Genomic DNA, 24,812 nt, shown 5'->3' on the forward strand with positions numbered 1-24,812 from the left:
CGACTGATGTCGGTCACGGACCCCCATCGCCGGTGCCTGAAGTGCTTAGGCCTCGACCACGACGACCGCACCTGCTCCGACTGCCGGGCCCTGACGTCGAAGGCTAGGTGGGAGCGGTCCCGCAAGCGGCTCGAGCTCCGGCAGTTGGCCCCGCGCCATTCCAGGTCCCGCTTCCACAGGAGGTCGAGGGACCGGTCGCGGGGTCGGAGTCCCCTCAGCTCCGGGAGTGGACATCGGTGGTCGGGATCCAAGTCCTCAGGTAAGAGGCATGAGAGGTCGGAGCGGCATCATCGCTCCTCCGACCCACCCCGACGCTCGCACGATGCGGCCGGGGGTTCGGGCGACACCGCCCACGCGGCTCCAAGAGAGTCGCAAGCGTCGCCGCCTGCCCCACACCTTCGGGTCCCTGGGCACGGCGCGATGCCGGAGGAGGTCGAGCGGTACCTCAAGGCCATGATGTCCCTCCCTCCTCAGCCGGGTCCCGCGGCGCCTTCGGGCCCAGCGGTCCCGGCTGGGGGCCCTAGCGGGTCGGGCGCTTCGGCCACTGACGCCGCCGGGTGCTTCGGCCCCGGCGCCGCCAGCGACTTCGGTCCCGGCGCCGCAGGACCTTACCGGACCCGCTTCCGGATCCGGGTCGTCGCCGGTCGACCTCACCGGCGCCGGCCCCGAGGGTGTCTCCCCCGGCGCCCATTGTGGACGCCGTCCCCAATCTTCCCTTCGGTCCGACTCTGGCGCCGGAACGGCGCCGCTGGGCGCCGCTTCCGACGGCCTTTGAAGATTTTTATTTCCATGAGGAGGTCCAGTCTGTTGACCCTGAGTTACAGGAGACTGGTGACGGAGGTGATTGGGAGGGTTCTGAGGACCCTCTGGCACAGGAGTGCCAGTCTCAAGAGGACTGGACATATGAGCTTGGGGAGGCCAGTGGTATTGACACCTCGCCAGACACTGGATTTGTCTCCCCTCCCACCGTGGCTACGGAGGAGGGGGCTGCTTATAGCGTAGTGTTAACGAGGGCAGCCAAGGCCTTGGGCCTTGAGCTCCCCGTTGCGGCCGTGAGGACTAACCTCCTCACTGAGGTTCTTAAACCGCAGGCAAGCTCCAGTGAGCCTCTGCTGCCGTTTAATGAAGCCTTATGTGACGTTCTTGTGGGCACTGGGTCCAAGCCCGCCACAGGTCCGCCTGTGGATAGGAACGTGGCCAGACGCTACTGCCCGGCTCCGGGCGACCCTTGCTTTTTGTCCACCCAACCCACCCCCGAGAGCCTGGTTATCCAGGCCTCCACTTCCCAGACCGCATTCCCGACGGCCCCGCCCGATTGGGAATCCAAGAGATATGAACAGTTCGGAAAGAAGGTGTTCTCGTCCCTGAGTTTGGGACTGCGGTCTGTCAATACCGCGTGTCTCTTGGGCCGCTACACCCACACCCTGTGGGACACGGTTGCGGACGTGCTGCCACAATGCCTGGAGGAGGTCCGGGCTAAACTCGCCTAAGCCCTTGTGGAGGGTCGAGACGCGGCACGGTACTCTATCCGGTGTGGGCTGGATACCACGGACTCACTGAGCAGGGCGATGGCAACGGCGGTGGCAGTTAGACGCCACGCCTGGTTGAGGTCCGCCAACTTTTCTGGACATGCCGTTCGATGGCCGTCGCCTTTTTGGCAACAAGGCAGACCATGCGCTGGAGCGCTTTAAGGACTCCAGGGCTACGGCCAAGTCCTTAGGCCTTTCGGCCACGCGCCAGCAATCTGGTGCCTTTCGTGGCCACGGAAGGGGCGTCCCCACACGTGCTGCCAGCCATCCTGCAATTCATCAAAGAAAGGTTGGTGCAAATTATCATGGTCAAAACTATCTCCATGCGGTACTGCAACAAGCAGGGCAGAGTTGAGTCCTGGTCCCAGTCCTAGAGACTTACAGCCAGATTCATGAAGCAAAATTGCGATCGCAATAGCTGCGAATTAGCTATTGCGATCGCAATTTACAGAAATGCAATTCATCATGTGAAAAACACAGAATTTGCGAAATCGCAAATAGAAAATAGCGAATTCGCAAAATAAATCGCAGAATTTAGGAGGAACCCCAATAGCGAATCGGAAATAGCGAGAATCCATGGATTCTGCGATTTATTTTGCGATTCCGCTAAATAATCGCAAACGCTATTCATGAAAACTCGCAAATAGCAAAAAACTCGAAAATCGCTATTTGCGAGGCGCAATTTAATGAGAACCAAAAGCAGGTGTTAACCATTAAGGAAAAATAAAAATAAAATAAAAACCTAATGAGCCACAGGTGCAGTCCTGAACAAACACACTTAAGGAAACACAGTAGTAGCATGAGGACTCTCACAATGCCAGAACTCTATATGGTGGTCAGGCGGCGAAGGCTCCAGGCTGCAGCATGGAACGGACGCAGGATCCAGGAGAGAATATTCCGCCTGCGGGTCACCCTGCTGGGCCAAACAGCGGAGCAAATTTACTCAAAGTACCGCCTGAATGGGCCAATGATTCTAAAGCTGATCTGGGACCTAGACCCCCTGATGCAGCACCCAACAAGGGGGACCAATGCCGTGCCTACACATGTCCAGGTCTTGTGCTGCCTGCACCTACTGGCCTCCGGAAGCTTCCAGGGCACTATGTCCTGCTGCCTAAAGAGTTTCCTGGAGGCAATGCTGAGCCGGCTTCACCACTACATCTCATTCCCGACCACCCAACAGGACTTGAATGAGACCAAGCTACAGTTCTACAATGTTGCCCAATTCCCACAGGTCATCGGATGCATTGACTGTACCCACATCCACATCTGCCCACCAGCACAAACGGAGTACATGTACCGCAACCGCAAAAACTACCACTCCCTCAACATCCAGATAGTGTGCAACGCAAAGACTTACATCACGGACATAGTGGCACATATCCGGGGTGCACACATGACACATTCATATTCAGGCACAGCGGCATTCATACACGACTGGCCAGGGGAGACTTTGGCGAAGGACATCTACTAGGTAAGTACACGTGCCCCCATATAATACACTGTGATCATGTAGCTGCGCAGAACATGCACTCACCCTCTGCTCCTGTCATTCAGGTGATAGCGCCTACGGTCTCCGTGAGTACCTCCTCACCCCTTACCTCAACCCTGCAACACCACAGCAACGGCGTTACAATGCAGCACACATCCGCACTAGGAATTGCATTGAGATGACTTTTGGGCTTTTGAAGAGCCGCTTCCGCATACTGCACAAGACTGGTGGGGCCCTCAAATACGAGCCTGAAGTCTGCTGCCGCATTGTTGCCGTGTGTGCAATACTCCACAACATTGCTACCAAGCGCAGGATACCTGTTAAGATATCTGGCAGTGAGTCGGAAGGGGACAACCGCCCACCTCCACATGCGCGTCATGCACGCAGGGAAAATCCAGCTGAAGGACACAGACGCCGCAACCAAATCACTAATAACTTTTTCTAGTCCACCCACTCCCCTCACCCAACACTTCACTCATGCATGACAATTGAAATAATGACATGAGTCTGATGTACTGTTATTGAATAAAGATTATTGTTGTATTCACAATAATATTGCATTATTTTCATAAGATACATTTGAGGTGTATTTAGTCATACATCTCCTGATTTGTTAGAGGGCATGCTTTTCTCATCAGCATGTCCCTGCATGATGAGCAAAAATGTCAATGGCGCCTACGGCCCGAGGCTCCGATTCGCCTCTCCACATCTTCATCCGGAGTTGCCCGTGATGCCGCAGTAGGCCTGCTGCTGCGGCGGGGAACCCTAACCGGTGGCAGACAGTTTGCTGTGGCTAGATGTTCCCTCACTAGCGTCCTCCCTTCCTGCCTGGCCGTGGCGAGTTGCCTGCAGAGCCTGAACTGCAGTGGTTGCCTGCTCAAGTGCCCGTACCACGTCCTGGCAGCATTGGACCATCTGAATTTGCATGGCCAATGATCTTCGGGACATCTGTGATGTTGCGTTGCCAATTATGTAATTTGAGCGCGTGTACGCCGAGAGGCGTGTTAGGAGCTGGCGGTGGCGGCGCCGGGTAAGGTCCCGGTGCGTCAGCATGGCCTCAGTGTGTGCCTCCACTGCTGTGGTCATTCGCTCCATCCGGTCGGACAGCTGGCCAACATTCCTGGCTGTATTGTGCAGCTGCAGATGTATTGCTGCAAGGTGTCGTGCCTGTTGTTGGTGGACGCGCAGCATGCGGCCCTCTATTGACAGACCCAGCACACGCACAGTCACACCCCTCCTGCCGGCGCTTGGTGTAGTTTGGCGCCGCTCCCTGACCTGTCCGCTGGACTGGGTGGGCACAGTAGGTGTGCGTTGTGATGGTGGCCTGGCGGCTGCTGATGTTGCCGATGCCACTGGCATGGGTCTCACAGTTGGCGGTTGTGTTGCGCCTGTTGTCGCTGGCGTTGCAGGTGGTGGTAAGGCTGCTGGCGCTGGTGCTCGCCCTGATGGCCCTGGTTTTGTGGTTGGATGTGCATCACCCTCAGAATCCCTAGGATTCTCGTCTATTTGCAGCCCCTCAATGTCGCTGCTGGTATCTTCAGCGCCACCTGTGATGTAAAGTGGACGTTGATTAATAACGTATCTTGCACATGGAAGGTTGCTACATGCATGCAGGCTAGCATTCCCTGACTGACTGTTGGATTGACTCTATTAGGACGTATCTGGCTGTATGGGGCTGAATGTAAATTGTGGTCACACTACATGTCCCACAATGCAATAGGGATTTTCTGGTGTGCATTGGCTGCATGACTGGGGTTTTTTAATGGGTAGCTCTAGGGTCATGGCCATTGTTAGGGGACAGGGTCGCAGTCGCATGGCACTTACCTTGGCTTTCTTGGGTGGGTCGGGAGGAGTCCAGCCGGGTTACCCCCACGCATGCCTCAGGTTGCAAGGTGTCCTCAACGAGGTCCTCCAATGGGGTGTTGGGAGGGACTGTTGGATCTCCCCCTCCTGTTGCAGCACGCTCACCCAGCCTCTCGGCGATCTTCTCCTTGGCACGACCTCGGAGTTCGTACCACCACTTCTTGAGATCGTCGATTGATCGCTGGGTGACTCCAACAGAATTGACTTTTGCGCTGATGCGTAACCAAATTCGCCGTTTGTCGGCCTCTGGCACCCTCCTGGAGTCCTTCCCAAACAGTCTGTCATGATCTCTACTGACTCCCTCAATCAGATGTTCAAGCTCCTGTTCTGAGAATTTAATATTTCTCTTTCTCCCAGTGGAACTGCTCTCTGCTGCATCCTGTGACATTGCTGCAGTGGGGTGTATCCTGAATCAAAGCTGGAGATGGTTTAGAGTGGAGCTCTGGGCAGTGCTGCTTCCAAATCAGCTTCAGTATTCAGAATGAGGGTGGGAACAGCCTGCTTCCTGGTTGTGATGTCATCACTGTGCTCGAAATGGGACTTCCTGTTTTTGCGATCTCGCTATTAGCGAGATCGCAATTTGCGATTTCGCTAATAGCGAGATCGCAATTTCAACATGGAAATTGTCCGATTTAGCGATTATTCTGCGATTTTAGGGAAATTCGCAATCGACGTTTGCGGCCGAATGCGAATCGCTATTTTTTATCGCATAATTTCACGAATCCCATTATGCGAATTCTAAATTGCGATTCGGTATTTTTCGCAATTTAGAATTTGCAGAAAATGGGTTTCATGAATCTGGGGGTTAGTTTCTGGAGGTGGCAAGAACAACAGAAAATCATCCTGGTTGCCAGCCACCTGGCAGGATTCCTAAAGGCCGGAGTGAATAAACTGAGCAGGCGTGTGGTATATCACAAGTGGTGTCTCTGTCCCGAGGTGTTTTGAGGTGTTTTGTTTTCTATCATTAGGGAATCCCTGGATATATCTATTTGCTATGGTTGGGAGCATGCAGTGTCCTTAGTTTTGCAGTCTGGAGTTTCCTCCAAGGTGATGCGTTCACAAAGTACTACAGCTTTTTACAGCAAGATCCAACGAGAATGTCACTTTGTTCGCTCGGTCCCGCAGAATAGTTTGGTCTTGGTCCACTCTCTAGATCCTCCTCCGTTGGGGGGAGCGGTACTGCCTTAGTTTCTTTTCTAAAGTTGAGGAATTCACGGTTAGATGTATCCATCTTGGACGGAAACAGGTTTCTTGCCAGGTCACCTCCACTTTTTGCCCCTATTTCGACTACTAGGCACTCGTGCAATGACTCTGAAATGTCCTAATCCCTCTCAGTGCATGCTCTCCGACCCATCAAAAGTACATGCTTTAATTGGCTCATACCCTATTTGCAAAACTTGCTTGTAAGTCCCTAATATATGGTACTCTGGGGAACTATGACCTGTAAGTTAATGTTTACTCTCATGGACTGCAGCACTAGTTGTGCCACCACGAGTGTGACCAGGCAAAAGCATGGCTCCCAGCATGCAATTGCTGGCTGGCAGAGCAGATTTGAACTGCTAATTAGACTTAGCCATTTCAGGCAATGGCAAAGCCCAAGCCATCACCTTTAATGTGTGTAAGTCACCCCTAAAGCAGGCCTATTGCACCTTAAAGGTGCTGGGTGCATTATATTAAAAGGCTGGACCTTCATTTTCATGGTCAAATGTCTAAAAAACAAAACAAAAAAACATTGCTATGCTTTCATAGGGTTAGTAACCCCATTGGTGAGTGCAGAGTTGCATGCTGACATTTCAGCAATGTTAACTTCTGAATGGTACTACTAAGATTGGTACTTCAAGGTGTCAAAAGAACTAGTGCATTAAATCTGATTTAATTGTTACATTTGATTTATTGTCACTGGTGGCAAAAGTGCAACCTTCTGCTAAGTTGTTACTTTGTTGCCCAAGGTTTTCCAGTGCCAGTTTATTGTTGCACACAAAGATGGTCTTTCAAGACAGCCTCCTGAAATCCTGGGGGAGGTGTGAATGATACCCAGGAAAGGAAGTAAATAGATTGCCGATGGAGGAGGAATTTTCTCTTCCTGGCAGGAAAAGCCAAATACGGTATGACCCTAAAAGGGGATCTTCAAATGCGGAATCGGCCATTGATGGGCGAATCTCAAGCACATACAAGAATGGCTGCTCCTTTTGTTTCACTGGAAGTGGTGAAGTTCTGGACAGAGAGGGGAAACCAGTGGCTAGAATGGTCTTCCTGTGGGCATGTAGCTCTAAGGTAGCCGCACCCTTGAGGTGGGCAACCAAGCTCCATAAGCCAAGAGAGGGGTTCTGCCATTTTTAGTGTAGACAGAACACAGCATTCGGGGATAGCTAGATGATGTGCTTTATAGGAAGTTGGCATGAGATGGGAGGTATACAAGTAGCTCATTGGCTAGTGACCACCGCATCCCCTGAGGGCACTTTCTAGGCATTAATTAGGCACCCAGACCTCAAATCTTTTCTGTACAGGTGAAGACTAAAGAAGGATTGCCCTGCTGAGCCTGGACCAGGCAAAGAGAGGCTGCACCGAAGTAGGTCTGCACCTGCTGCTCTTTGAGCTAGCAAAATGAACCGTGCTTGTGGTGCTCTGCTCGAGGAAGAGTCGTCCCTGAGCCGCAGACCGAAGACGAAACTCCTAGAGTCAGTTGGCTGACTGCTGTTTCAGCACCATGGCCACAAAAGCTAAAGAAGCCTGCCTTGGTGAGTTGGTAGTCCATATCACTGGATTGTTGCTCACTACCGAATTGCAGCCTGAAAGACACAGTCCTGACACTTGTCACAGTAGACCAGTGGCAACAGTTTTTTGGCTAGACTACATATGGAGTTCGAGAGACATTGATCTGTGTGGCTAGAAACACCCCACCGTGCTCGTGGAGCCAAGGGGTGAAACTTTACTGGAGCCTGATTTTTCACTCAAGGTAACTGTTCCTTGGAGCTTTGTTGGTCCCCCCTGACCTGCTCCCTCCTGGAGTCGGTCGCCAAGTATAAATGGAAGTGACTGCACACAACTTTGTCAGAGTTTAGTAAAAGTTTCCAAGTCCCGGTTTTGTGGTATTTATCAATGCTTGTTTGCAGTTGAGTAAAAAGCTGTGATTTATTGTTTCTTCAAGTATTTATCTCTCTGTAACCCTCCTGTGGATCTTGTTCTTTTTGGTGTCTGTAACTTCATAACAATACAGTCTATTTTCATGAATTGGTGGTGGATTTCTTGAGTTTTTCGTTTTTTTTTTATTCAATTGTTTTGATGTCTCTTCATGCTTTGCACTTGTTCCTTAGTTTAAACCTGACTGCTCAAAGTCACAGTTATCCAGGGCTGAGCTAATGTTTTACAAACGAGCTTGACTGGACTCAGCAGGTTTGTGAGTTTATTTCACAGTGAAGTCTCACAGGCACACATATAATAAACAACATTTCCTCACACCTTTAAAGAACAAGTTGCTTACGTTAAGTACTGCTCTTTCTGGAAGATAATCTTTCTAACCACAGATTCCTCATTACTCTCGCACCTCTCCATTTTGTGGAGTGGCCTTCTTAACATTTAACCGGATCCCAAGCTAGATATCAGCACACTGTTATCAACCATTGATCTACGCTTTACATCGGAGGTGACAGAAAAGAGAAAAAACATACGTCACCATGCGGAGTTAGTGCTCATATGTTGCTCTGTTCGGTCACTTATGGGGTGGTACAGAGCCTGCGCAGAGCAGTGCCACTCCATCCAGCTGGCTCATTAGAGCACTGCTGTTGAAGTTCTCTGTGTCCAGCCTGGCTTTTTGAGGTGTAATAAAGGTGAAGAATGTGTGGTAAGATCAATTAACCACCAGGAGGAGTGTTACAGAAGGTAAGTTGTTGTTTGCAGTATGTGTTGTTGTAGATCGCCTGCTGTGCACACTCCTGCCATCTAGTTTTGGGTTTAGAGCATTAAAAATAATCTGGGTTTGAAGTTACACCAACCCCCCTAAAGCCCCCAACCCCCACCATGACAGACTCCACCTCAGATTGTTTCAGGCTAGACTATTGAAAGGATGTTTTGACTACCTTGTTACTGTTGAGCAATGAAGGACGCCCAGGGCTGTAGGCCCAAACACCTTGGACTGGTCATAAAACCACCAGACTTGATAAAATACAATCCCTCCACAAGGCAAGGGTCTACCTCAACCTGTGATGTATTTTAAAAGGTACCTCGGCTGCATGGCAAGGAATGGCCCCAAAGAACACCATTCCTTGACTGAAGGACCTTCTCGGAACAAACTTCAACATTCAACTTCAACAGGGAGAGGTGTGGCGCCGCGGCCAGGGCGACTGACGTTGGAATCTGGGGACCACGGTTCGATCCCCGGCTCCGGCGGCAGGTTAGCCCAGCACCATGTGACTCTGGGCAATAGCTCGCTTAATCTTCCCGACGGCCCCCAGCGCCTAGAGACCCTTACGGGTGATTGTGCGCTTTACAAATGTGGACTTTACTTTACTTTACATTCAGCTGTACCCACTGTTGCTGAAAATGTTTGATGTCAAAAAGAACTCTTGCCACCCAAAGTCTCAAAAGTCAGTGACATAAACCGTGGAGCGGAGAGAATTTCAATCTATTAGGGGCTTAATAAGCACCGTACTCACCCGTGAGGGTCTCAAGGCGCTGTTGGGGGGTGGGGTGAGCAGCTCCGTTCAGTGGAAAAGCCAGGTCGTGAGTGTCTTCCTGAAGATCTTCAGGGAGAGTGAGTGCCTCTGATGTAGATCGGGAGCTCATTCCAGATCTTGGCTGCAATGTAGGAGAAGCCTCTTCCACCTGATCTGGCTCTGCTGATGCGCGGGCTTTCGGCGAGGGCGAGGTCAGCAGATCGGAGGTTCCTCTTGGGTACGTGGAAGGAAATTCTCTCGTTGTGGTATTGGGGTCTGGTGTTGTGGAGGCATTTGTAGGCGTGGGTGAGTATCTTGAAAGTGACTCTTCTCGACGGGGAGCCAGTGGAGGTTCCGCAGGTATTGTTTGTGTCGAGGGATGCAGAGGACGAGCCTGGCTGAGGTGTTCTGTATGGTCTGGAGTTTTTGGAGCAGAGACTTGGAGGGCGTTTCCGTAGTCCAGTCTGCTGGTTATGAGTGCGTGGGTGATGGTCTTTCCTGATTCGTGGGGGATCCATTTGAAGGTCTTTCGGAGGGTGTTGAAGCAGCTGGAGGCGACAGTGCTGACCTGTCTTGACGTGGAGAGTGAGGAGTCGAGTACAATGCGAGGTTACGGGCGTGGTCGGTGGGGGTAGTAGGACTGCCGTAGGCCACCGGGTGTTCTCCCATGCAGAGGGGAAGGGTCAGAGGATGAGGACCTCTGTCTTCTCCAAGTTGTGCTTCAGGCAGCTGTTGCTCATCCAGGATGCAACGTCCTTTGTCTTCCTGGAAATTGAGTCTGGTGGTGGTGTGGTCCTTGGTGAGGGAGAGGATGAGCTGGGTGTCATCGGCTTAGGATACTATGCTGAGTCTGTGCTGTCTGACGATGGCGGCCATGTAGATGTTGAAGAGCGTGGGGCTGAGTGAAGATCCTTGGGATAATCTGCAGTTGATTTCCGTGGGTTCGGAGAGGAAGGGTGGCAGTCTGATTCTTTGGGTTCTGCCTGTGAGGATGGAACGGATCCAATTGAGGGCGGTTCCCTGTGTGCCGGCGTTGTGGAAACTGGTGGTGAGTGTGGTAGGAGACTGTGTCGAACGCTGTGGAGAGGTCTAGCAGGATGAGGGCCGGGGTGTGTCCTTGGTCGAGAAGGGTGAGGATGTAGTCTGTTGCGATGAGTAGAGCAGTCTTGGTACGGAATCTGGATTTGGGGGGGGGGGGGGGGAGTTGAGGGTGGAGTTTTCTTTAATGAATTTTGTTAGCTGGGCATTCATGGTCTTCTTGGTGACTTTGGCTGCGAAGGGGACGAGGGAGATGGGTCGGTAGTTCTTGAGGTCTGTGGGGTCTGCTGAGGGCTTCTTGAGCAGTCTGACTTCTGCGCGTTTCCAGTTGTCTGGGAAGGTGCCAGTCTTGAAGGTGGCGTTGATGGTGCGTCGTAGCTCTGGAGCGATATGGGCGGCGGGCAGAGGTCCATGGGAGGCTCCTGCGTGTATGCCTTTTGTGGTCGAAATGGTGTCTTCGGTGGTGACTGGGGTCCAGGAGGAGATGATGGACTGGCTGGGGTTGCTGGAGAAGGAGGTGTTTTTGGCGTCCGGTGTCTGGTCGTTGAAGTGGTTGTAGAGTCCCTTGATTTTCTGTTCGACGTAAGATCAGAGTTTGTTGCAGAGGTCCTGGGAGGGGGTGATGTCCGTGGTTTCGCTGGGGGGTTTGGTGAATTCCTGGATGACGCTGAAGAGTTCCTTGAAGTTGATGGAGTTGGCGTTGATCTTGTTTTGGAGGAAGGTCCTTTTGATGGATCTGATGAGTTTGTGGTAATCAGTCATTGCGTTCTTGTAGGTGGAGCGGTCTTCTGGCATTTTGCTGTTTCCCCAGTTCTCCTTAAGACGTCTGTAGGTGCGTCTGGCTTCTTGGAGGTTGGAGGTGAACCAGGTGGCCTTCCTGGGACGCTGTCTGTTGGAGTTATGTAGGGGTGCGAGTTCGTCTGCGCAGTTGGAGATCCATCTGTGGAGTTCTTTGGTTGCAAGGTTGGTGTCGGTAGAGGTGGTCACCCTTCAGCGCCTAGCTCTGCTCCAAAGCTGAGTAAGTCTTTGGTGCCCAGCACAAAGTAGCCACAACAGGAAAACAGCGATGCAGCACAACCTGAAGCTAGGATGGAGAGGATGATTTACATCAAACCTACACAAGGCTGATTACTTCATGTCCCTTAATCCATACAGCAACTTAATAAGAAGAACTAGCTCAGGAGGGGTTTTAGAGAGATCAGAGCTTGCCTATCTAAAGGAAGAGGAAAACTGGCAGCATTTTTAACAACTTCACCACCTAAAAATGACTTCAAGCCACACTGTTCAATTGGATTGAGATGACCCATCCACAGCATCCATACCAGGATCAACAGCACATCAAGAAGATACTGGGCATGATTACAGATTGGATGGTCAGGATAACGAAACCTTAGAATATTTCTGTAATGCCACGACAGCACAACAAAGTTTTCTTGCAAGTGAAAGAGGAGAAGGGCAATTTCCTGACAGAGATCCTTTCCAGGAGCGCCCTGTTTTTGCCACTCCTAAGAACTATTTTAAAGTACTCGGAGAATTTGAAGGACCCTGCGTAAGTCGAGATGGTTACAACACAGCTACTAGAGGATTTTAGGCCCACACATCAAGGTCCATTATTCACTTGTGAGCATGTTTGGACTTGCTGCTGTTCACAACACGGAAAAAAGCCATCATTTAGGATACAGGATACACCCTGCCTCCCAAAAAAGAAAGCAAGCCATTTGATACTGCAAGAAAACAGTTTGAAATAGATGCAGCAACTCAATTTGCATTGCATATTCTATCAGTCTAAAAGCATGATCTGATAGTCAGCCGTATACTTTGTATGAGAAGGATAATAAATTGTTAAGAAATTACACTTGCATCCTCTACAGGAATGTCTTGTCGGACAATGGTCACTAGTGACTGGACTAGAAAGGTTTAGTTTAAGCATAGTCAATGTTTAGTACACGATAATATGGTGCAACAAGAACGACCTATTGTTGGGCAGACCATTTTCCGCCTTATTCCATAGGTGACCGTCAACGCAAACTTCACTGGTCACCTAAAAAATGCGTCTTACACATCAGTGTACTAGAGCACAGAGTTGTGTTGCTACCTCTTCCAGCCTTTCGAACTGACTCCTCAACAAGGTGGTCCTAATCTGAACTGACAACAAATTTTACATCACAATATGAGGAGGAACGTAAGCATTTGTCACAAGCAGTTTGGCATTGGTCTGCCAACAAATATATTTTTTTGACGAGTCTCTGCTAGTGGTAGACAAAACATATGCTGATTTCCTTAGCAGAATCAACTCCCCATGTTCTCAACCAACACTTCCGAGATAAGGGGCCCCAAAGGATGGGCCTGTTCTCCACCTACAAAAACTTGCAATTTCTTTCATTATGGTTTTCTTGAAAAGTCTTAGTAGGGTAATCCTGTGTAGGTTGCCTCTGATTCCTTCCACACCAATTAATATTGTCCTATCTGAAAGCGACTATTAGCTATGGATTCCTTGCCTTAGAATTACCCCCTGGCGACAGACTGGATCTGGAAAATGTTTCTTCAGCAGTACCCCTGCGAGTCGGTAGGTGGTGTCAGTTGACTCCGCGTTTGTCATTGGCGTCGTGATCGCCCTAATGACTTTGCGGTATCTACTTAGATGCCGCCCCTGCACGCTGACGCCTGCGCTGATCCGGAGAGAGTGGTACCCTTAGTCTTTATTTTACTGGTTTTGTCGACTTTTTGTCTACTTCTTTTTTCGAGTCGGACTGGTGCAAGGGATGTCACATCGATGGACCGGCTTCAAACATTGTGACTTCTGTCACAAGTTTGTCGGTCACGGACTCACATCTCTTGTACCTCTGGTGCCTGGAGTGCGACCACGACCCGAAGTCGTGCTCTGACTGCCAGGCCATGAGCCCGAAGTCTTTGCAGGAGCGGTTCCGAAAGCTTCTCGAGGCCTGGCAGTCAGCTCTGCACTGTTCGAGGTCTCGGTCGAGAGGGAGGTCGTGAGACCAGTCGCGGAGTCACCGCCATCACTCCTCTTAGAGGTGTTCGGGTAAGTCGAAGCACAAGAAGAAGGCGAAGAAGCACTGTTGTTCTTCGCCTTCTCCCCTTCCGTCGGCCGGCGTGACGTGGGATGCGGAAGGAAGTAGTCTGGCTACGCTCACAGAGCCTGTGGGGTCGGCGCCGAGCTTCCCTCCTTTCCCGGCAGCCAGGGCAACCCCTGCCCAATTCTATATCTTTTGCGAAGCCCTCCACTCCATCTTTATGCAGCCCAACTCTGCCAACGCGCCTTTGGGCCCCGCGGACTCGGCTGGGGTTTCTAGGCCTTCGATGCTTGCGGCTTCAGCGCGGCAGGGCCCCCAAGGATCCAGGCCTGGATCCGGATCAGTGCCGGTCTACCTTACAAGTCCTCCTCTGGTGCCAAATCCATTGGCGACACCTCTGCCCCCTCCGACGCCAATTGTGTCCCCAGCCAGCGTCTACCTCGGCCTCCCCTCGACGTGGACATGGAGCCGGACTGGCGTTGACCGATGTTCTGTTGTACCTCTGTTCTAGCCTGGCGTTCCTTATCGCCCTAAGTGGCAGCCAGAGGAGGGTGAGGGGACTGGGAAGGGTCTACTGGCCCTCTAGCAGACCAGCTGGAAATGCCGGACTGGCAAGAAGAAATGGGTGAGGCCAGTGGCCTGGTTACATCCCCAGACCTTGGTATGCATTCTACCCCTACTGTGGTTACGGAAGATGGAGCTTCCTACGCTGTGGTGTTGCGTTAGGTGGCTGAGGGCTTGGGCCTTGAGTTACCTATGGTGGCAGTCAGGACTAACCTCCTGACTGAGGTGCTTCAACCAGCAGCAGCCTCTTCGGAGCCCCTGCTGCTGTTCAATGAGGCCCTCATGGACATCCTTCTGGGCACCTGGTCCAAACCCAGCATAGGGGTTCTTGTGGATTGGATGATTGCCCGACGCCACCCCCCGGCCCTCGGTGACCCCAATTTCCTCTCCCAACACCCTACCCCTGAGAGCTTGGTGGTCCAAGCCTCAAGATCCAAAGGTGCGTTCCCTACTGCTACCCCAGATAGGGAACCCAAGAAGCTGGACAAATGTTTTCTTCCTCCAGCTTGGGACTGCGGTCGGGAAACATTGCCTGTCTGTTGGGCCATTACACTCACTCCGTGGGGATACGGTGGCGTGAGTGCTGTCCCAGTGCCCGAGTGTTAAACATTCACTGTGGGCTGGACACCGCCAACGCGCTAGGCAGAACGATTTCAACATCCGTAGCCCTGAGACGCTACGCCTAGCTGAGGTCCACTGGCTTCTTGGGTGATTCAAATTGACTCTTTTGGACATGCCCTATGATGGCAGTCGCTTGTTTGGCAACAAGGCAGACAATGCGCTCAAGCTCTTCAATGACTCTAGGGCTACGGCCAGATCCTTGGGACTCGCTACCACCTCTTGCCCCGCGTAGTCTGCTTTTCGCCCCTTTCGTGGCTATGGAAGTGGTGCCTCACCATGTCGTGCCCAGAGCCACAGGCCCACACAGGCTGTCCAGCTTCTGTGGGGCCGTGGACGTGAGATCCACCGTCGTGGGTCTAGAGGCCAGCGGGGCGGGCCAGTCTATCAGTGCCACCTCTGCAGCAGCCTCCAAACCTTCCTAGTCCGACATTTCAGAGCCTCTAGTTGCCAGTGGGCTACAGGATCCGCCTTCACCTCCACCACTGGCACATCATCACTTCGGACAGGTGGGTTTTGCAGATAGACCGAAGGGGCTACTTCCTCCCCTTCGAGACTACCCCGCCATCCATGCTACACTCCATCGCATGTCGGAGGACCACTTGGCCCATCTCCGTTAGAAAGTTGCAGCTCTCTTGGCCAAGGGAACCATGGAGAGAGTCCCTGTGCCAGAAGTAGGTTGTGGCTGCCGCTACTCCCACTACTTTCTGGTGCCCAAGAAGGATAAAGGCCTGCGTCCTATCTTGGACCTCAGGGACGTCAACTGCTTCCTCCGTTGACATTGACTCCGGTCCGGTCTGCCTTCGACCCTAAAAACTGGATGGTAGCGTTGGACTTGCAGGATGCTTATTTCCACATCCTCGTCCTGCCGGCTCACAGGCGTTACCTATGAATCACGGTAGGCCACAAGCATTTTCAGTTTACCATGCTCCCTTTGGCCTTACCGGTGCCCCTCGGGTGTTTACGAAAGTGAAGGCGGTGGTCACAGCTCTACTGGGCAGATCAGGGGTTCCAGTCTTACCCGATCTCTACAACTGGTTGTTTAAGGCAAGCTTGCCCCAGGCTGTCGTCGACCACCTCCAGACTACGGCGGACCTCCTGCATTCGCTGAGGTTCACAGTCAACGTGGTGTAGTCGCATCTGCACCCTTCTCAGAAGCTTGTTTTCATTGGAGCGGTTCTGGACGCAGCGGATTCTCGGACCTATCCTCCCAAACAGCGAGTCCGGGATATTAGGGCTATGATACCGATATTCCAAGCTCTCTCGGATTTCGGTGAGAATGACCCAGAGACTGCTAGGCCTTATGGCCTCCTGCATCCTGCTAGGCCTTATGGCCTCCTGCATCCTGCTAGGCCTCATGGCCTCCTGCATCCTGCTAGTGGATCATGCCAGATGGCATATGCGGGCTCTGCAGTGGGACTTGAAGTTCCAGTGGGTGCAGCATCAGGGGAATCTGTCTGATGTCGTCCAGATCTCGGCGGAGACTGCACATCAGTTGCAGTAGTGACTCACGAGCCAGGAGTGGGTCAACGGCAGATCGCTCTCCCTTCCCCAACCAGATTTCACAGTGGTGACCGATGCATCACTCATGGGATGGGGCGGCCACTTGGGAGAGGCGGAAATCAGAGGCCTCTGTTCTGTGGCGGAGTCCGTGCTCCACATCAAGCTTCTGGAGCTCCGGGCAATTCGTCTAGCACTGAAGGCATTCCTTCCTTCTCTCAAAGGGAGAGTAGTGCAGTGCAGTTCTCGCTCTGCAACACTTTTTGTCGCAAGTAGAGTTGTGTCCTCCTGTACCCCTTTCTGCATGTACCACTTCTGCCCAGAGTGCTGGAGAAGATCAAGTACGACCGTGCCCAAGTAATTCTTGTGGCTTCGGACAGGGCACGAAGAGTCTGTTTTCCCGAGCTCTTGAACATGGCAATCAATCCTCTTATCAGGCTGCCACTTTGGGAGGATCTTCTTTCGCAGCAGCAGGGGGAAGGTCTTCCACCTGAACCTGTCCAGCCTCCACCTCCTTGTGTGGAGATTGAGCGGTGACAGTTGACAGCCTTCGACCTTCCTCCTGAAGTCTGTAATGTTACCTTGGCAGCTAGGTGTCCCTCTACTAAGATGGAACAAATTTGTGGCATGGTGCATAGCAAATGCTGTGGATCCCCTTTCTGCCCCCTTTCTGAGGTTCTCCTCTTCCTGCTTTCTTTGTCCCAATAGGGCTGTGGTCTGGACACCCTCAAAGGCTGTCTTTCTGCCGTTTTGGCCTTTCTACGCCTTCCTGATCAGCCTGTTCTTTTCAAGTCCCCTATTTTAAATTGTTTCCTTAAGGGCATTACTCACCTGTTTCCTCTTATTCCTTTCGTAATGCCCCAGTGGGACTTGAACCTTGTTCTGACTTACCTTATGTGCACTCCCTTCGAGCTGCTACATAATTGTCCTCTCAGACTATTGACCTTAAAGACTGCCTTTCTAGTTGCCATCACCTCTGCTCGCAGGGTGAGTGAACTTCAAGCTCTCTCTTCTAAACCTCCTTTCCTTGCTGTTCATCCAGATAAGGTTGTACTTCGAACTCACCCTTCTTTTCTTCCTCTTTCCACATAGGACATGCCATCACTTTGATCACCTTCTTCCCACCCACAACTTACTAAAGAGGAAGAGAGGCTCCACCATCTGGATCCAAAACTTGCACTCTCATTTTATCTGTATCACACAAAACAATTGCGGGTGGATGATCAGCTCTTTGTTGGCTATGTGGGCGCCAAGAAAGGTAGGGCTGTGCAAAAACGAACCATCTCTCGATGGGTTGTTCTTTGCATTAAAATCTGTTATTCCTTGGCAAAAAAGGAACCTCCAGTAGCGTTGCGCGCCCATTCCACCAGGGCGATGGCAGCCACTTCTGCTTTGGGATGGCGAGTCCCCCTTCATGACATCGGTCAGGCAGCCACGTGGGCTTCATTGCACACCTTCACTAAACATTACTGCCTGGACAACCAAGTTTGGAGAAATGGCTTCTTTTGCTGCTCTGTTCTTCAAGACTTCCTGGGGTGGACTTGGTTCTCAGACCCACCTCCGGGGTTGGTATTGCTGGGGTATCTATTGTAAGGTAAGGGATCCGTAACCAATAGTCTATTTCACATGAACAAGTTACTTCCCTTTGGTAACGATATATCTGTAGGAGACATATATTAGTTATAGATTCCTCACCGCCTCACCCATCCTCCCTGTTCTGCAAACTGACTTCTAGGGTAAGACACTTGTTTCGGGGCCCTAGTTTTATGCACCAGTGGTCAGTGTCTTTCATGGCTCTGCGCTTCTGGTGTGGAATGTCGTGTAAAGAACTGACGTCAGCACGCAGGGGCGGCGTGTAAGTAGATATCGCAACATCATTCCGGCGATAAAGACAACGCGAAGTCGACTGACCCCACCTAACGATGCGCAGGGGTACTACTGAAGAAAAATTCTCTGGATCCAGTCTGACACCTAGAGGTAATTCTAAGGTAAGGAATCCATCTCTGATATATGTCTCTTACAGCGAAATCATTACCAAAGGTACGCAACTTGTTCAATAAAGCTCACTGAAGCACCCTCTCTTGAAATGATTTTTTCATTACGGCTATTAACTCTCTTAAGAGGATTAGTGAACTTGTGCTTTTTTCAGTGGAAAAAACACCTAAGCAAGTACATAAAGACAGACATACTACAGATGTACTCCAGCTTCTTACCAAACGTGTGACCACCCTTTCAAATATCTTCTATTTTCCCTGAGACACAGTTGCTAGCGACCCTGTCAGTGTGGTTCAGTATGTGGAGGGAACAGTTTACGGTGAAGTCTGTGTGCTAGTTCAATTTGGATTTTTGGGGAGATTTCACAAGTCACCCCACAGCCAGAACTCCTCAGACTACCACAAACCATTTGTAATGTTACAAGCCAAACACTAGATGGTAGAAGTGTGGATAGTATTTAATCTACAGCACTAAAAGCTTCACAGTGACTTTTATAACTAGTAATGTTTTTCTTGTTGCAATAGGAACATGTAAAACAGATGATATAATCTTAGACCGCACACTTCAGAGTTCAATAGAAACTTTATTTGATCTTTAACAACCATAAAAGTATACAAATGGGCAACATAGCATTCAATAAAATAGGTATGTAACATTTTTTAAATAGATCTATACACATTCTTGGAGCCAATAACTCTCAGGGCTTTTAAAAAAAATTCTTAAAATTTCTAATGCACACAAATTCATTTTAATCTCCTCGAACATCGTGTGTTTTTAACCACATAACTTATACCCTTTCATGGCTCCTTCTCCTCGTACACTTAACACCTAATCATCTCAATTCTCATTACATTTAAGGAACTCTTTAACTTTTTTGATATATTTTCCCATGGCACAAGCTATGTCTGTTAATCATTTCCATTAAAAGGTTTACTGCTTGCGTCCTATTTTTAATATCATACTTTTAAAAATCAGACATACAAACTCTCTTCGAACCTCTGAAATCTTCTGGCAATCCAATAAAATATGTATATCAAATGTTGTACCTAAGGTGCAGGTGCATTTTCCTTTATTATTTATCATGAAACTTTTTACCCCTTCATTCGCATAGCATGGGTTTACTCCAATTCTTAACCTTAACACTTCTCGCCTTAATGGGCAGCTAGGTAGACTGTCAATATAGGGGAAGTGTAGTTCCTTTTGCCACGCTGTGGCCATATGGAGAACTGAGCTTTTCCTCAAGAGGTAATCTTGGTCCTGTACTCAAGATATTTCTTTAAGCAGGATCCTCCATTCCCTCTTTTATATCTTGAGTTGAAGGTACTGGGGGCACGACTTAAGCTTTAACATACAACACGCTTTATTGACTGTGTCTCTGGTCTCAGTAGCCCAAATTAGCTCACTATTTACAATTTCATTCCTGCACCATTGTCAGATTTTTTGTTCATCACCCGATCCCACACGCTGCCAAAAGCGCAGTAATGCCATGCAAGCTGTTATGCCCCATGAGGTAATTCCCAATTCTAGTCTCGCTGCCTGTACCATTGACCATTTAGGCAGAGAGAATAGATTTTTCAGCACACTTATTTTCATAATATATGGTGGCATTTACCTGTTCGGCCGACGGGAGTACTCCCTCCATGGTGCTGCGCACGACCGTTGGCCGACGCAGCCCCGCCCACCCTTCAGAAAGCCCGCACCGCGGCCGAATATTCGCCGCGGTAAACGGGTTAAAATACCCAGTTATACTTTGATGCACAGGAAGATAGTGACTTCCATTATTTTTTTGGCAACCACTATGCATAAAAAATGGGATTTGTTATTTAACTATTACTGTAATCGGCACATTTTAAGTACTATCTTTTCAATTCAAGGTAGTCGTTTCAAATGTGGTTACTTACTTGGAAGCCTCATGCTGTATAAACATAGAATATGTGATAGGTGTGTTTACTTTGAACTTTGTTACTGAAGACACGTTGTAGAGTTCACTTTGTTGCCCTAGGAGAGCACAAATACCTTTTTAGTTATGCTAGGCATTGGCAGTGATTGTGTTGAGTGCCTGTTTTCCAGCTTTATTGTAAAGGTCATAATTGTCTTTTGAGTAAAATATATCATCAGTGATAATTATTTTGTTTGTTTGCAGCATGCCAGTGCAATGGACATAGTAAATGCATCAATGAAAGCATTTGTGAAAAGTGTGAGAATCTGACAACTGGAAAGAACTGTGATATCTGTATATCTGGATATTATGGAGACCCTACCAATGGAGGGACTTGTCAACGTAAGAAACTTTGTTAAATTGTAATTTTTCTCTTTGTTCTGTTCACTGTATTTTGGGTAAAGTGAGATGTGTGTGCTTTTTCATTTCTTGTCAATTTAAAGAAATTGTAAAGTTTCAACTACAGTAATTTTGGATTGCTCGTAAAATCACTTTGAGAAATGTTTGGTAGGAGTAATGTTAAATTGCAGTTATCCTACTCTTCCTGGGTGTGACTAAAATGGGCCCCAATACATACCACACTCCATTAACTATAACTCAGGATATGTGCCAATAAAGTCAAGATACCTCAGCTGGCAGCTTCAACTTTGGTGCCGGTTGATCCCGCGGTCATGCCGCCAGTGCTATTCCAGTATTGACCTAAAATCCCTCCCTGCTCAAAGCTGCAACCTTGCCACCCACACAAGCTCAGTCAATAGTATCAACGTTGAATCGGTTACCCATTTTTACTGGGGTGAGTTTTTGGCTATTCATCTCTCTGGATTCAGATCTCGTTCAGACGCCCACCATTGTGTACCATGATAGCTTCAATAGTAGTGGGACAGCTAAACTCCTGCCCCCTTTGTTCATGTATGATGGCAGCTCTGTGGTCCTTCATTATGACAATGGTCTTGTCCCCTCTCCTGCGGTTGATCTTGAATTCAAACCCCCTCATAGGAAACTGCCTGCTCCTGAAGGTAGTCTTCGTTTTATATTTGTTAATCATTCATTCAGTTCTACCCACCTTCTCATTCCAAACATGAAGAGGAAAGCATAGGACGCCTTTACCCTAGTAGACTTTCAGTTTTTATATTGACAGGTCCATTGATTTTCGGACTGATGACCAATTATTTCTGGGTTACACCAGCTCCAAGAAGGGCAAGGCGATACAGAAGCAGGCAGTTTCCCCTCCATTGCCCTGTGCATAAAGACTTGTATGACTTTACCAAAATAAATCCTACTCTGGGCATCCACGACTATTACACCATTGTGAAACCCACCTCCTTTACACTGTCTTGAGGCTTTTCCATATTGAGCAAATGCAGTGTTAAATGTTGACCTTAGTCCACACTTTACAAGGCAATACTGTTGCTCTATAGAAGTCTGCAGAGAGATCTTCTCACCCTCCTACAAGGTCATAGGAGGTCAGGAACAATGCCTTCTCTGGCAGGAGGTGTTTTCACCTCCTCCAGTAGGATGGCCAGTGAATCTGCATACCAAGGCCAGAGAGTTCAAAGCCTCTGCTGCCCTTGATATGTGACCCTTTCTTCCTTCATACCGGGGAGCTGCCACCCCCTGCCCTGAGGCCCTTTTGGGACCAGGACAGGCGGGAAATTAGCTATGCAAGGAGGGGTGGTGCACTACCAAACCAGTCGCACCCTTAAGGTGGGCTGCCTTATGTGCCCAATGAAAGAAGGATTCTACCATTTTGTTTCGGGTGGAATTAGGACCTCTGGAACAGGGTTATGCCCACTCCCCACAGGAAATGGTCATATAGGGTGTCTAGTGACCCCAAGCGCAAGAAGCCTATTGGCTACTATCCTTCACTCCCATTAACACCCCTAAATTCAGCATTTGGGTGGCCCCGTGATACCAGGAACCCAGATTCTCCTGCCCCATGAAGAAGGTCCAAGAAGAGCCGAAGAAGCAAGAACTGCGGAATACAGGTGGACTTTGGCTCCAAATTCTGCCTTCCTGCTCCTCTCCACAATCCAACTCACCCTGCATCTGTGCATCCGCCAAAAACTTTGGATGACCTCCAGCACTTGGCCAAGCCGTCAGCATCTCACTTGATCTGGAGGAGCCACTTGTCTGCAGGCACCTATCTCAATGCCCGGTTAACCGTTCTTCTGACCACCGGATCCATTTATGCAGTAGCTGCTAAGGTGGTGTGCACTGTGCACCAGGAAGTCAGATCCGTGTCTCCACCAAGTGTGAAGATGCAAGGATCAACCGGAATCGCCCTGCACCAATACCTGGGGTACTGGACCCCTTGAAGCAACCAAAGTTTGTTTGAAGTGCAATCCGGACTCCAACGCCAAAACGACTGACCACCTGACAAATGACAGTAGTATGGCAGAGCCAGCACCAAGAGTAACCCAGCCATCCCCTCTTCAGGTCTAAAAGAGAGCTGTGATTGCCTTTGACGCATAAGCTCAGCTGACCGAAACCCTCGGCACCAGAGATCCCCTGCCCAGGACTACGACAGCCGGCAGTGTTCCCATGCTCCCAGGACCCTCACAAACTTAGCCCCCATTGGGAGCTCCCGGACTAGTTCCCAAGTCCCCCTCTGCAGCCTTTTTATAGGTGCCCGTCCTCTTTGCCTACAGAGTAGCACGAAAGGCTACCAACCCATCCAATGCCTCTGCACCCAGACACTCCAGGGCAGGCAAACTCAAACTGCTGGTAGTACTTTCGACCTTGGCCCCCTAGCACCTTGTCTTAAAGGAGACCCCCGGAATAGGATTGCAAGTACCTCTATGCAGTATGTGTTCCTTTCTCCATAGGAAAACATTACCGCGTAAAAACGCGTTTGCGTGAAAGTTTTACCTACCTGTAAAATTTGATATCTCAAAGTACGTATTCAATTACGAAGTTCTTGGTGTTAAAATATATATATATATATATACATATATATATATATCTCGTTCAATAGGACATATTAATAGGAGGCTGTGATTTCATTGACAACAAGTTGTAAAAACAATCTCATATATGAATTTTGGATTTTTATTGAAGCTGCTATTAAGGCTGGACCATACGAACTGTGCATTAGGACTTATCTGTATGTATATTCTGATCTTTGTGGACACATACTGAATAAGTTTTATATACTGACACTTTTTATTGGGACGAGCCAAGACAGTTGTATTTTACCAAATGAAATTATATAATTATATATTTATATACATATTTATATTCATATCTATATTTATATTTATACATTTATAGTGAAATATTCATATGTGAGTATTTTGTTCATGTTAGAACAACGAGGACAAGACCTCAAGCAGGTATAGGTCAGGGATATTATCCTGGTGCCTGGTCAATTGGTGTTAACAACAAGCTCTTGTTGATAAGAATCCCCCTCACCCACCTACCTGGTAGGTGGCATGCTTCATCATCGGGGCCCAGCTGGATCACTGAGTGCGATCCAGCTGTGCTGCAACGCCTGTCTACAGCGGAGCGGAATTTCGTGTACTAGTGAACAAGTGCTATGTGTGGTGAATTATGTGCTAAAAATGCCTATAGGAAATGCCCTTATAAAAGTTTTAATGGAAGGGTCCTATGACATGGGTAAAAACATAGATGGGATATAATTGAGGCAAAAATGTCCCTCTATATCTCAGTCAAAAAAGTGTAGGTCTTCTAGTTTCAGCCTTCTACGATAGTCGTGAGGCTTTCTTCAGGACCACTGGTGTGCTGAGCCAAACAAGGGCACAGTCGTGTGTATAAATATATCAACGCGCACCATAAAGCGCGTTGTGTATGTAGTGGATCAATATACTCACAGATCCAGTTCGTAAAGTATCTGAAAAGGAAGCACAACAATGCGAGGCATATCTTGTCAGTGGAGAAGTGTGGCTCAATGGTTAGAGCGGCAGACCCTGATGCAGAAGTCTGACCCGGGACCAGGGTTCAATTCCCCGCCTCGGCGGGTCTTGGGCTCAAAAATTCCACGGACCTGATAATTCTCGCCTCGGTGCCTATTCCAATCATGGAGGACCGCTCTGTAACTCTGGGCAATAGCTTGCTTAATCTCCACAACGGCCCCCACAACGCTACGGATGCCTGGCCTCCACCTTGGGGGTGCCCACGAGTGGACACCTCACAGGGAAAGCCAGGATGGGTTCCACAGCGGTATTCGTACAAGCGCCTTGAGACCCTTGCGGGTGAGTAGTGCGCTATACAAGTATCAATTTACATTTTGTCCTAATACTCAGAACGATTAATATTGTGCCTATGGTGAGCGAAAGTTGCCCAGGTGGAAATACCTGCTACATACATACTTCATGCATATCTGGATCTTGTGCGGCATGCACGGGAACACTAAAAATAATAAACCTTGCGTGGTTACGATGTCCCAGGTGGGCTTTTATTAGCTGCTAATGTGAAGTTCTAATTGTGCTTAGAAATATAACTGTGGCACATCCTGTGTGGCTATATCTCTATGTTAAAAATAGCGCGTGGTATGAGGTATTGAGAATCAATTACACATGTGCAAGGACACAACGAGACAATACAACATGTAACATAGAGAAGGAGCACTGCTCA

General features: G+C 49.4%; 1 protein-coding gene across 1 annotated transcript in view; it reads left to right on the top strand.

The window, feature by feature from the left end:
- The window catches only part of ATRN (attractin), an 800,866-nt gene that overhangs the window by 446,333 nt on the left and 329,721 nt on the right, over positions 1-24,812 (top strand). The window contains exon 19 of the mRNA XM_078678722.1: positions 20,424-20,561. Within this exon, the coding sequence (XP_078534848.1) occupies positions 20,424-20,561 (138 nt within the window). The remainder of the gene's footprint in view (positions 1-20,423; positions 20,562-24,812) is intronic.

This window comes from Lissotriton helveticus, chromosome 2_2, assembly GCF_964261635.1.
Source record: "Lissotriton helveticus chromosome 2_2, aLisHel1.1, whole genome shotgun sequence".
Lineage (NCBI taxonomy): Eukaryota > Metazoa > Chordata > Amphibia > Caudata > Salamandridae > Lissotriton > Lissotriton helveticus.